This window comes from Gopherus flavomarginatus, chromosome 18, assembly GCF_025201925.1.
Source record: "Gopherus flavomarginatus isolate rGopFla2 chromosome 18, rGopFla2.mat.asm, whole genome shotgun sequence".
Classification (NCBI taxonomy): domain Eukaryota; kingdom Metazoa; phylum Chordata; order Testudines; family Testudinidae; genus Gopherus; species Gopherus flavomarginatus.
Window position 1 is genome coordinate 4,083,057 of NC_066634.1, and position 12,672 is coordinate 4,095,728.

The window sequence follows — 12,672 nt, forward strand, 5'->3', positions numbered from 1 at the left end:
CCTCACATGCCTCCTCCTGCACAAAATAGATCACGGTGATGCTCGCAGGCGTGCGCAGCACATTTCATTAGGGTGTGCACCCAGGGAGCCCCACCCCACCTGCCCCCATCCACTCCCTCCTACTTCCTGCCCCCCTGACTGCCCCCCTCAGAACTCCCAACCCCCCTGCTCCTTGTCCCCTGACTAACCCTGCTGGGACCCCACCCCCTAGCTAAGCCTCCCTGCTCCTTGTCCCCTGACTGCCCCCCTAGGACCCTACCCCCTACCTGTCCCCTGCCTGCCCCGACCCTTATCCTCACCCCCGCCCCCAGACAGGCCCCCGGGACTCGCATGCCTCATCCAACCACTCCCCACCCCCCTGACAGGACCCCCAGAACTCCCGACCCATCCAACCCCCCCGCTCCCTGCCTGCCCCAACCCCTCTCCACACCCCCGCCCCCAGACAGGTCCCCGGGACTCGCATGCCTCATCCAACCACTCCCCACCCCCCTGACAGGACCCCCAGAACTCCCGACCCATCCAACCCCCCCGCTCCCTGCCTGCCCCAACCCCTCTCCACACCCCCGCCTCCTGACAGCCCCCGCCCCGAACTCCCGACCCCTCAGGTCCTTGTCCCCTGACCACCCCCTTCAGAGACCCCACCCACCCTAACTGCCCCCCCAGGACCCTCCTTGCTCCCTGTCCCCTGACTGGGCTGACCCCCTATCCACCCCCCCCACCCCCTAACAGACCCCAGGACTCCCATGCCCCATCCACCGCCCCCCGCTCCCTGACTTCCCCCTCCAGAGACCCCCCACCCCTAACCCCCCATCCCCAGGATCCCACCCACTAGCCAGCCCACCTTGCTCCCCGTCCCCTGACTACCCCCACCCATTATCCAACACCCCCCTGCCCCCTTACCATGAGGCTCCTAGCAGCATGTTTTGCTCCACGCAGAATCAGACACGCTGCCCCGTGCATGGGTAGCAGGTTTGTAGAAATTTTGGTGGTGCCCAGAACCTGTGCCCACCAACTCCGTCCCCCACCTGCCTAAGGTTCTGGGAGGGAGTTTGGGTGGGGGGAGGAGGTCTGGGGTGCAGGTCGTGGTCTGGGGATTAGGGTGCAGGAGGGGTGCAGGGTGCAGGCTCTGGGATGGAGTTTGGGTGCTGGGTGCAGGCTCTGGGCTGGGGCAGGGGGTGGGCGTGCAGGAGGGGGTGAGGGGTGCAGGCTCTGGGACAGAGTTTGGGTGCAGGCTCTGGGCTGGGGGTGGGGGCATAGGAGGGGGTAAGGGGTGAAGCCTCTGGGAGGGAGTTTGGGAGTGGGAGAGGGTGCAGAGGAAGGGGGCACAGGCTCTGGGAGGGAGTTTGGGGACGGAGGGGTGTTTGGGAAGGGGGAGGGGGTGCACACTCTGGGAGGAAGTTTGGGGATAGGAGGGGTGCAGGGTGAGGGCTGTGGGGATGAGGATGAGGGGTTCAGGATGCAGGAGGGGGCTCAAGGCTGGGGCAGAGGATTAGAGTGCGGAGGGATGGGGGTTCAGGATGCAAGAGGGGGCTCAAGGCTGGGGCAGAGGATTAGAGTGACGGGGGATGAGGGGTTCAGGATGCAGGAGGGGGCTCAGGGCTGGGGTGGAGGATTAGGGTGCGGGGGGATGAGGGGTTCAGGATGCAGGAGGGGGCTCAGGGCTGGGGCAGAGGATTAGGATGTGGGGGAATGAGGGGTTCAGGATGCAGGAGGGGGCTCAGGGCTGGGGCAGAGGATTAGACCGAGGGAGGATGAGGGGTTCGGGATGCAGGAGGGGGCTCAGGGCTGGGGCAGAGGATTAGGGTGCGGGGGGGATGAGGGGTTCAGGATGCAGGAGGGGACTCAGGGCTGGGGCAGAGGATTAGGGTGCGGAGGGATGAGGGGTTCAGGATGCAGGAGGGGACTCAGGGCTGGGGCAAAGGATTAGGGTGCGGGGGGGATGAGGGGTTCAGGATGCAGGAGGGGACTCAGGGCTGGGGCAGAGGATTAGGGTGCGGAGGGATGAGGGGTTCAGGATGCAGGAGGGGACTCAGGGCTGGGGCAAAGGATTAGGGTGCAGGGGGATGATGGCTCTGGCTGGGGCTGGGGATGAGGGTTTGGGGTGTTGGAGAGGCTCAGGGCTAGGGCAGAAGGGCAGCGTAAGGGCAGCCTGCCCTGCCATTAGGAGGTGGGGGCCACCAGGACCATGGGGCAGCAGACAGCGTTGCTGCTGGGAGCCGCTGCTTTCTTCCAGGCAGGGATGCAGTGGGGCGGGGTGGGGGGGAGACCCGTTGTGACGAACTGGGAAAGTTCTTAATGTTTTCTCTGAATACTGTGTTGGTGCCTCAGTGTCCCCATGGCAGTTCTTAAGTATCTGGCAGAGCAAAGGGCCAGTGCACCTAAATGCCTGACACTCTGTCTCCTAGCAACTGATGGCCTGGGCCCCTCCTCTGCAAAGGTGCCAGCTGAAGGTGTTGGAGACAAAGGGATCAGGTGACCTCCTGGCCCGGGAAAGGGGCTGAGGAGAGAGGAGGGGCTGGGAGTGGTGGTTAGTCTGGAGCTGGCTGGGGTCAAGGGTGGAGGGCAGACCTTGGGGGTCTGGCTCACTACCCCCCCCCCAGAATGGACCCAGCCGAGGGGTCCGGTTCGCTGTATCTACAAGCTCTGTTTTAGACCCTGTTCCTGCCATCGAATAAACCTCTGTTTTACTGGTTGGCTAAGAGTCACGTCTGACTGCAAAGTGGGGGTGCAGGACCCGGTGGCTTCCCCAGGACCCCGCTGGGGTGGACTCGCTGTGGGAAGCGCACGGAGGGGCAGAGGATGCTGAATGCTCCAAGGAGAGACCCAGGAGGTGAAGCCATGTGAGCTTCTTGCCCTGAACAAGTCTGCTCCTAGGGAGAGGAGGCTCCCCAAAGTCCTGACTGGCTTGGTGGGGAGCAGTTCCAGAGCATCGCCCGGTGACTCCGTGACAACTGGTGGCAGCGGTGGGATGTACTGCACCCCGTGAATGGCGCTGCTTGCAGTAAGTGACTGGGGAGCAGTAAAACAAAGGAGGGATAATGAGGACCAGGCATGCTGAAGGCTCAGAGTGGGATGGTTTCAGGGGGCAGTTAACCTCTGGGAGTCTGTGACCAGCAAGAAGGACTGTTGGAGTAACGGGGTCCCCCTGAGGATTGCAGCGAGCAGTCTCAGGGGCGGAGGAGCTTGCCGCTCGACCCTGGGAGAGAGAAGGATTTTGCAGTAGCAGGGTTCCCCTGGGGATTGCAGGAGCAGTCCCAGGGGCGGAGGAGTCTGCAGCTCGACCCTGGCAAAGAGGTGGTGATCACGAGAAGGGCTGGCACACCAGGGGTTCTTCCTGGAAACCATGGGGGAGCCAAGAGCACACAGGCCTGTGAGTCCAGAGCCACTTGGGAACGGTGAAGTGATGGCCTATCACCATCTCCTTGAGAAGGACATTGTGATCCTGTGCACAAAGAGAGGGTTACGCATGGGGAAATTCACCAAGGCACAGTTAATCGTGCAGTTGGAGGAAAAGGACCGCTCTGAGGAGCAGATTCCTGGCCCAGATGGGGCTACAAGAGGATCTGAGAGCAGCTGGAGCATCAGCCAGGCATCCCCGGGAGTCTGGTCCCCAATCAGATGAGGGTCTTCACGATTGGGTTCCCTATCAGGAGATTGGAGACGGATGGGATGGGAGCAGAGCCCGAGAGAGCAAGAGGACCGTGAGAGAGAGCAAGAGCCCGAGGAAAAGCTGCAGGAGAAGCAGCAGCAGCGTGGACTGGTGATGGTGGATCAGAGAGACATAGGGGGCTGCCCAGGGGTTAGTGGGGAAACACGCCTGCGGGGGCGAGACCCTGGGACAGAGAGGACTGTGGTGGTGCAGCCCCAGATGCTGAGGGACTGTGGAACCTGGGTGAAGTTCCCTGGGGTGAAGCCCCTCGCCCTGCCTATGGCCCAGATCCCTGTGCAGACCCAGGAGGGGTTGGGCTGGCTGGTCGTTGGGGTTCTCCAGGATATCGGTTGGGAGGCCCTGTTGGGGGGTGACTGTCTCCCCATGGGACAGGATCCAGGCCCCGCTCCTGTAATGGCCGAAGGTTTGAATTCAAATCCAGGGAACCAATTGGCTAGGATGGAAATGGTCAGTGAAAATGCAAATGACCTGGCTGGCAGGGGGGAGGGGCTGCAGGGCTCAGGATACCTGCCTACCTGTAACCAGCCCCCTGGGGCTGAGTGGGAGGGAGAGATGCTCACGGCCCCCCTGCACACCGGAGAGGGGGCTCACGCTGGCTCTGATGCTGTGACCAGAGCAGAGAGCTCGCTGCCTGCCCCCACTGGGACAGCAAGGGCAGCGCTGAGCACGTGGGGAGCTGAGACCCCAGCTGAGTGTGGGAACACCCAGGCAGGGCAGGTCAGCTGCCAAACAGGTTTGCCTGGTCCAGACGTGCTGCTGGGAAGTGATTGCACAGCAGGGAGGGAGCTACCAGGGACAGGGCTCAGGGGGGCTGTGACCCCAGGTCCAGCCAGCGAGAGGGAGCAGGTCCCACTCCCTGCCCCAGCCGCTGAATCCCAGACCGAGCTGCAGAGGGATCCCTCCTTGGAGAAGCTGAGGGAACTTGCTGGCCACAGCGCTGCAAACCCCCTTGGGGAAGGCTGCAGGGACAGAGTCCTGCAGGAGAAGGGATTCCTGTACCAGGAATGGGCTCCCCAAGGGGAAGTAGAACTGGGGGGAATCGGGAGGCAGCTGGTGGTGCCCCAGGAATCCACAGGGTTCTTCCCGTTCGAGCTGCTGGATGGGAGGAGAGTGAGGGGACCCCTGAACCTGAAGAGGGAGGATTGGATGAAGAAGGGGGAAGACCCCCGGGGGGATCTCTTCCCTGAGGTGGGAGACAATCTCCCCATCAGGTGTTTCCCATTCAGAGTCACTGGGAAAGCAGCCCAGAACCTGGAGAGAGAGGTCAGGGACATGCTGCCTTTAGATGGGATCCAGCCATTTTACAGCCCATGGGCCTCACCCGTGGGGCTGATCCCCAAGGGAGACAGGATGATCTGGTTTTATGGGGGCTATCAGAAGCTTAAAGCCATCACAGTGTCCAATGCCGACCCCATGCCTAGGCCTGGGGAGATTCTAGACAAGCAGAGGGAGATGGAGAACTTGGCCCTGGCAGACACTGATAACATGTGCATCTTTAGCCAGACCTGGGAGGAACAGGTGTCCCAGGTGAAAAGGGGGATGGGCTGCCTCAAGGAGGTGGGACTGACCTTAAAAGCTGGAATGTGTAAGGGGCGACGGCAAAGGTGTTGTGTCTGGGCCACAAAGTGGGAAGCAGCTGCCCAAGCCCAAAGCTGGCCAAGGCCAAGAGGGGGGCTCTTAAGTGCTGGGAGAAGACCCCGTCCCAGTTTGAACCCCAGAGGTATTGGGGTAGCAAAAGGGTTCAAGCCGCATAAACCTTCCTACATGCGGCCTGCAAGTGCCATCAAGCACACCCGACCTAAGGGAGGGCGTGAGACTGGACTGTCCTGGTGTAACTCACACCAAGGAATGGGAGAGATGCTGGGGCATCCATGGGAACGTTGGTGGGTTCGAACTTCCCCAGGTCACTGGCTGGAGTGACCTCGCTCAGTTCGGTCTCGAAGGGGGGAGAGATGTGACGAACTGGGAAAGTTCTTAATGTTTTCTCTGAATACTGTGTTGGTGCCTCAGTGTCCCCATGGCAGTTCTTAAGTATCTGGCAGAGCAAAGGGCCAGTGCACCTAAATGCCTGACACTCTGTCTCCTAGCAACTGATGGCCTGGGCCCCTCCTCTGCAAAGGTGCCAGCTGAAGGTGTTGGAGACAAAGGGATCAGGTGACCTCCTGGCCCGGGAAAGGGGCTGAGGAGAGAGGAGGGGCTGGGAGTGGTGGTTAGTCTGGAGCTGGCTGGGGTCAAGGGTGGAGGGCAGACCTTGGGGGTCTGGCTCACTACCCCCCCCCCAGAATGGACCCAGCCGAGGGGTCCGGTTCGCTGTATCTACAAGCTCTGTTTTAGACCCTGTTCCTGTCATCGAATAAACCTCTGTTTTACTGGTTGGCTAAGAGTCACGTCTGACTGCAAAGTGGGGGTGCAGGACCCGGTGGCTTCCCCAGGACCCCGCTGGGGTGGACTCGCTGTGGGAAGCGCACGGAGGGGCAGAGGATGCTGAATGCTCCAAGGAGAGACCCAGGAGGTGAAGCCATGTGAGCTTCTTGCCCTGAACAAGTCTGCTCCTAGGGAGAGGAGGCTCCCCAAAGTCCTGACTGGCTTGGTGGGGAGCAGTTCCAGAGCATCGCCCGGTGACTCCGTGACACCCGTGGGGTGGGGGGAGGTGCTGCAGGCAGGGCCGGGGGAGAGACCCAGCTCCAGAGATTGCTGGACCCAAGCCCCCAGCCCTGAATATTCCTGGAGCCTGGCTCCAGGGAAGCGGGGGAGAGTCGGCGGCTTGCTGAGCCAGGAGACTGGAGCCATCGGCCCACCCCTGCATGAGGGTGCCTAGGCACATCCGGCACACCCCGTGCGCACGCCTATGGTGATGCCATACGTGACGTTGCACTCCAGATGATTTTATGAAAATATGCTAATGAGTATGAATATAATGTAACTGGAATATGCTTCATTAAAAGATCTCCTGTAAGGTATCATTACACTCTATTGAGTATGGTCATCGTATTGGTATAAACGTATCACTCTTGTATCTGAACTATCACTCTCAGGGCCTATTGTAATTATGCAAAGTGGGGGCCATTAATGGTGATTTGGGATCTTGATGGCTCGCAGCAACCAGGACAATTGACTGGCTGGCTCTGTTTGCAGGCCGGCCTTCCTGCGAGTCAGGCTGGGAGGAATGAAGACTTGGGGTGACCATGTCACCTGAACTGGAATCCATCTTTAACCTGGTGCTTTTCCATTGAGAAGCAGGGGTGGGGCCCCAGAGGAACACAGGATTCCCGCCTTGTGCACAAGGTATATATGTGGGTGGAACAGAACAAGCTGCAGCCATCGCGAGCAATCCCCTAGCTACCACCTGAGCTGGAACAAGGGCTGTACCGGGGAGAGGACTGTGCCCAGACTAGGAAGGCCTCCAGCCTGTGAAAGCAGCTTACTGAAACATCTCTGAGGGTGAGATTTGATCTGTAGTCAGGTTTTCTTACCGTACTAGGCTTAGACTTGCGGGTTGTATTTTATTTTGCTGGGTAATTCACTTTGTTCTGTCTGCTATTACTTGGAACCACTTAAATCCTCCTTTTTATACTTAATAAAATCACTTTTGACTTATTAATTAACCCAGAGTATGTATTAATACCTGGGGGTCGGGGGGGAACAGCTGTGAATATCTCTCTATCAGTGTTATAGAGGGAGAACAATTTATGAGTTTACCCTGTAGAAGCTTTATACAGGGTAAAACTGATTTATTTGCGTTTAGACCCCATTGGGAGTTGGGCATCTGCATGTTAAAGACAGGAACACGTCTGTGAGCTGCTTTCAGTCAAGCCTGCAGCTTTGGGGCGCGTGGTTCAGACCCTGGGTCAGTGTTGGAGCAGACGGACGTGGCTGGCTCAGCTAGACAGAGTGCTGAAGTCCCAGGCTGGCAGGGAAAGGAGGGGCGGAGGTGGTCTTGGCACATCAGTTGGCAGTTCCCAAGGGCGTTTCTGTGATCCGACCTGTCACATGATAATTATACTGTAATAATATTTCTATAAAGAATATGGGGTGCGGTTTCATAAGGTCTGGGAGGTTTCGGGGGAGGGGGGCCTAGGAGCCAGGATGCCTGGGTTCTGTCCCCAGCTCTGGGATGGAAGTAGGGTCTAGTGGTTTGAGTGAGGGGCAGGGGGATGCTGGGAGCCAGGACTTCTGGTTCCATCCCCCAGTTCTGGGATGGGAGCGGGAACCCTTCCAGCTGCCCCTTAAGCTGCCCCTCTTCTTGCTGGCCATCATGACCCTCTCCATCCTCATCCGCCTAAGCAGCCGGTTCCCCACCACAAGGCAGAGGCTCCTGTCAAGGTATTTTCCCCCACTTTGAACTTTAGCGTCCAAAAAGTGGGGACCTGCATGATCACTTTTAAGCTTAATTCCTTAGATCTGGTAACGCTGCCACCAGCCAAAAATATAGTGTTCGGCACACTTCCTGTTCCCCCAAAACCTTCCCTGGAGAACCGAAGACCCAAACCCCTTGGATCTGATCATAAGGAGAAATTAACCTGCTCCCTCTCTTTCCCCCCACCAATCCCTGGTGAGTTTAGACTCAAGCCCTTGGATTCTAGAACAAGGAAAAAATAAATCAGGTTCTTAAAAAGAAAGCTTTTAATTAAAGAAAGAAAAGATAAAAATTCTCTCTGTAAAATCAGGATGGAAAATGCTTTACAGGGTACTCAGATTCATATAGACTAGAGGGACTCCCACCCCCGCAGCCTGAGATTCAAAATTACAGCAAACAGAGGTAAAAATCCTTCCAGCGAAAGGAAAAACATTCACAAGTTGAAAGAAAACAAACATAAGACTAATCCGCCTTGCCTGGCTATACTTACAATTTTGAAATATGAAAGACTGATTCAGAAAGATTTGGAGAGCCCGGTTTTTGACAGCTCCCCTCCCCGAAAGCAATGGAGAGGTCCTCGCCCCACCCCACGGAGCTGGACATGTGGAACGTGAACTCTGCTGAGCACTTGGGGAACACGCCACCCTCTACGCCCTGGCCACGATGAACGGGTGCCAGGCCTACGTCCTCCCGGAGACGCACGGGCAGCTGGCACCACAATTCAGCACCAGGGAATTGAGGAGGGGGGCGGAGGGTGGGGCTGGGGATGGATGGGGGAGGTGGTTATAGGAGAAGGGAGAGCGGCTTTTCCCAGCCCAGTTCCCTCTGTTCCCAAAAGGCATCCAGCTGCCAGCAGAGCCCTGCCCCCACGCTGCCCCCCTCGCTCCAGCCCAGCCGCGGGGGTAGGTGACCCCAGCTCCAGCGGGACGCGTGTTGTCGGGGGGGAGCAGAGCCAGCGCTTGACCCCGGATCGGCCCCTTCAGCCACAATCCAACCCAGGGGCAGGCGAGAACAGTCAGAGCAACAGTGTCTGCCCCCCTCCTTCCGCCAGCTCTGCTGGTGCCCCTCAGGCCTGATCCGGGTCCGTGGGCCCAGCTGCACCAGGCCTCTCGCCACCCCCGGAGGGACGGTTTGGGGAAGCCGAGCCAGGCCAGCCTCAGCACCCCATGCCCCGATCCCACAGCGCTCAGAGCAGGGGGGCTGGGTGCCAGGAGCGAGCTACTCTGCCGGGGTGACATCCTGCCACACCTTCCTGAGCCACCACTTGGGCCAGAGCTGATGTGAGGCAGCGTCACCGCCAGTAGGGGAGGTGTTACTCACCCCCATTCACCTGGGGAGGGGGGTTCTAGCTGCCTCCACTTCCCCGCTAAACCAGGTCAGTTTGTAACCACTACGGCCTGGTATTTGAGGCTCTAGGAAAGTGCTCGTCGAGAAATCGGATCTGTTGTTCCTGTTTTCTCTGACCCTTTTAATGCACCAAGTAGGGGCAGAGAGAGGCCTGTGGTCAGAGAGGGCTGAGAACCAGGCAGCTCAGTTCATGGGGTCAGAGGGAAAGCCTCCCCCTAGCCAGTTCCCTAAAACCCAGCCCTGGTGGCCAGGGGAGAGCACCCCCCTGCTCCCAGCCCCATCTTCTCTAATCACTAGACCACACTCCCTTCCCAGAGCCGGGGAGAGAACCCAGGCGTCCTGGCTCCCAGACCTCCTCCTCTAACTAGTAGTAGGATTTGATGTTTGTATTTTGTGTAACTTAGAAAGAAGGATAAAAGATAATAATGTCGTACGTATTCAATGTATCCATGTATGGTAGGATTGGATTGGATTCTGCCGGCCACCCTGTCTGGACAGCAGGAAGGAACGACCCTGGGTCGTTGGAAAAGACGCATCAGCCAGGCTGCCTGTGTCTGAACTGCTCTTACGACAGGAACAGACCAGAACGGTCCTTACAGCGGATTATGGCCCCATTGGTTTTAGGAGAACTTTTCATGACAATGTTGGCTGTAAGATCTTGTCTCTTATCTGCATTGCAAACCAAGTGGGGTAAGGTTCTTTTGTAACCCTTTTAGTGACCACATAACCCTTTGTAAACTGTAATCCTGGCTGAAATTCTCTGTATCCCCCTTTGCGATGAGGCGCAAAGGACGTGTGTGTGGTTAGAGGAGATGTGTGAAAAGCCATCGCAGATGCCCAAGAAGAAGTGAGCGACTGGGAGAGACGGCAGGAAAAATCCATCATGTCCAATGCTAAACGAGGTAGCGGCAGTGACGACCTCAGAGGTGAGGCAAACACCCCTGAAGGCGAGACAAGAATTCAGGGAGAACAGCGGAAACCCCCAAAATTAACCCCACTTATGGACTAACGACGCCAAAATGACCTTGCAAAATCCAGAGTAAAGTGGGAATTTACAAGTATAAAGCCGGGGTGTTTTGCCAGAGAACTTTGGGGTCAGACCCAGGGCTGCCCAGAGGATTCAGGGGGTCTGGGGTCTTCAGCAGTGGGGGGCCCCCTCTTTGGCAGTAATTCAGAGGCAGGGGGGTCCTTCCATCCTGAGACTCACCGCCAAAGTGCCCCAAAGACCCTGGGTGAGGTAATATTGAGGGGGAGGGGTAATATATATCAAGGTGGGTGAGGTCATATATTTTATTGGACCATCTTCTGTCGGTGAGAGAGACGAGCTTTTGAGCCTTCACAGAACTCTTCTTCGGGAAGAACGAACTCCATGAAAGCTCCAAAACTTCTCTCTTTCTCACCACCAAAAGTTGCTCCAATAAAAGATATTACCTCACCCACCTTGCGGCTCTAATTTTCTGGGAACAACAGGGCTACACCAACCCAGCCTACAAAAATGCAGGATTCCCATGAACAGCACAGAGTGACCACCACACCAGGACACTATTGCCACGATTCATCTTAGCATAATGTCCTCATCACGCCAAGGAAGTAGCACTATCAGCACAATGAGATAAATACAGCCACACGTGCATGCCAAAAATTCACAGCCCAAGCGCACTGGGCTCCACGCAGCAGGACAGCAGTGTCGGTTTAGCTCTCAGTCTCTGAGTCCATCCCCATACTAAACTGAGTCCAACGTTTCAGCTAAACACAAGGGCACATGCCAATAGCTGTGCTGGCGGCCGGAGGAAGATGACGAAGGGAACGTCGTCATTCGGTAAGCGCTGCAATAAGACCCACACTTTGTGCCGGCGCTGCGGATCCAAGGCATACCATCTCCAGAAGTCCACCTGTGGGAAATGTGGGTACCCTGCTAAGCGCAAGAGAAAGTATTACTGGTATGCCAAGGCTAATAGACGCAACACCACTGGTACTGGTCGGATGAGGCACCTGAAAAATGTCTACCGTCGATTCAGGAATGGATTCCGTGAAGGAACAACACCTAAGCCCAAGAGAGCTGCTGTTGCAGCATCCAGCTCATCTTAAGGACTCATCTGTTTGTTAAAATAAATGGTCTAATCCAGAAAATATATATATGTATGTGTGTGTGTGTGTGTGTGTGTGTGTGTGTGTGTGTGTGTGTGTGTGTGTGTGTGTGTGTGTGTGTGTGTGTGTGTGTGTGTGTGTGTGATTAAACACATTCCTTTAAAAAACCCCAAAAACAAAAACAAAAACCTGCAGGATCTGCCCTGGCACAATGGGAGGAATTTCATGTCAGGGCACTAATTCCCAAGCCCAGTGCAAGGCGATATGGGATCCAGGCCCCAGGTCCTTAGAACCAGAATTTGTACTCCCAGGAGAGTGGGATGAAATTAGAGAAGTTCCAGAAGGCAACGCCCAAGAAACAAGGCATTGACCAAAGGGCTGGGTGGATGTTAAACAACCATCCCCAGCCATTGTGTGCAGCAAGTGAATGACAGTTAGTAACTTAACGACCATCATCGCCAGAGCATTACTCAGCCCTGGGCCTCTGCAATGCCTCCCCCTCCTCCCAACCTGATCACAATTCAGGTTTCCTGTGGTAGGAGAGGGAAAATCAGGCTACCTCTCCCTGCCCCCCCAACATGGTGCCTGGACTTGTGTTTGCCAGAGCACATGGACTAAACTGAACCCAGACAACAGCAGAGAGTTCGCTCCAGCCTTCCCTTGGGAGACAACTCCATCCACACCCCAAGGCAGAGATTGTGCTGCTATGAAGATTGCCCCTGATAGTCTCAGTTTTCCTCTCCTACCCCCCCACCCTTATCCCTTCCCCACTGCCTCTTCCCTTCCACGCTTCACCCCCTAAGAGGCCGTCACCCAGATGCCAGGGAGGGGGAACCAAGCACACTACATGGCCCCTGTCTCTGAGAGGCAGGCGTCTCTGCTTGGGCAGGGAGGGCAAGCAGGGAGACCACACCCCACAGGAGACCAGGAGACGCGCCTCCCCTCTCCTCCAATGCCTGTCCTGGTCCAGCAGCCTGGGTGCAGGGGATGTTTCTGGAGATGCCCCTGGCTGAGCCCCCTGCCCCCCACCATGCAGACGGCCATCCCACCAGCAGCTGGGTGCTGGCTCTCACAGTCACCTGGGGGGTTTCCAGTCCCCCCTCCAAGACACTCTCACCACAAGAAAGACCCCCCTTGAAATACACTTACCAGCTGCTGCTACTGGTTGCCTCTAGTTGGGTGAGCGGGTAGGAGCTGCTGCTGCAGAACC

At 57.2% G+C, this 12,672-nt stretch overlaps 1 protein-coding gene across 1 annotated transcript; it reads left to right on the forward strand.

Moving 5' to 3' along the window:
- The first annotated feature begins 11,131 nt into the window (after positions 1-11,131).
- On the forward strand, positions 11,132-11,504 carry LOC127036662 (60S ribosomal protein L37-like). Its single transcript, XM_050927761.1, has one exon. It carries the CDS (start codon positions 11,169-11,171, stop codon positions 11,460-11,462), a length of 294 nt encoding a protein of 97 aa, XP_050783718.1. The 5' UTR covers positions 11,132-11,168; the 3' UTR covers positions 11,463-11,504.
- Positions 11,505-12,672: the final 1,168 nt, after the last annotated feature.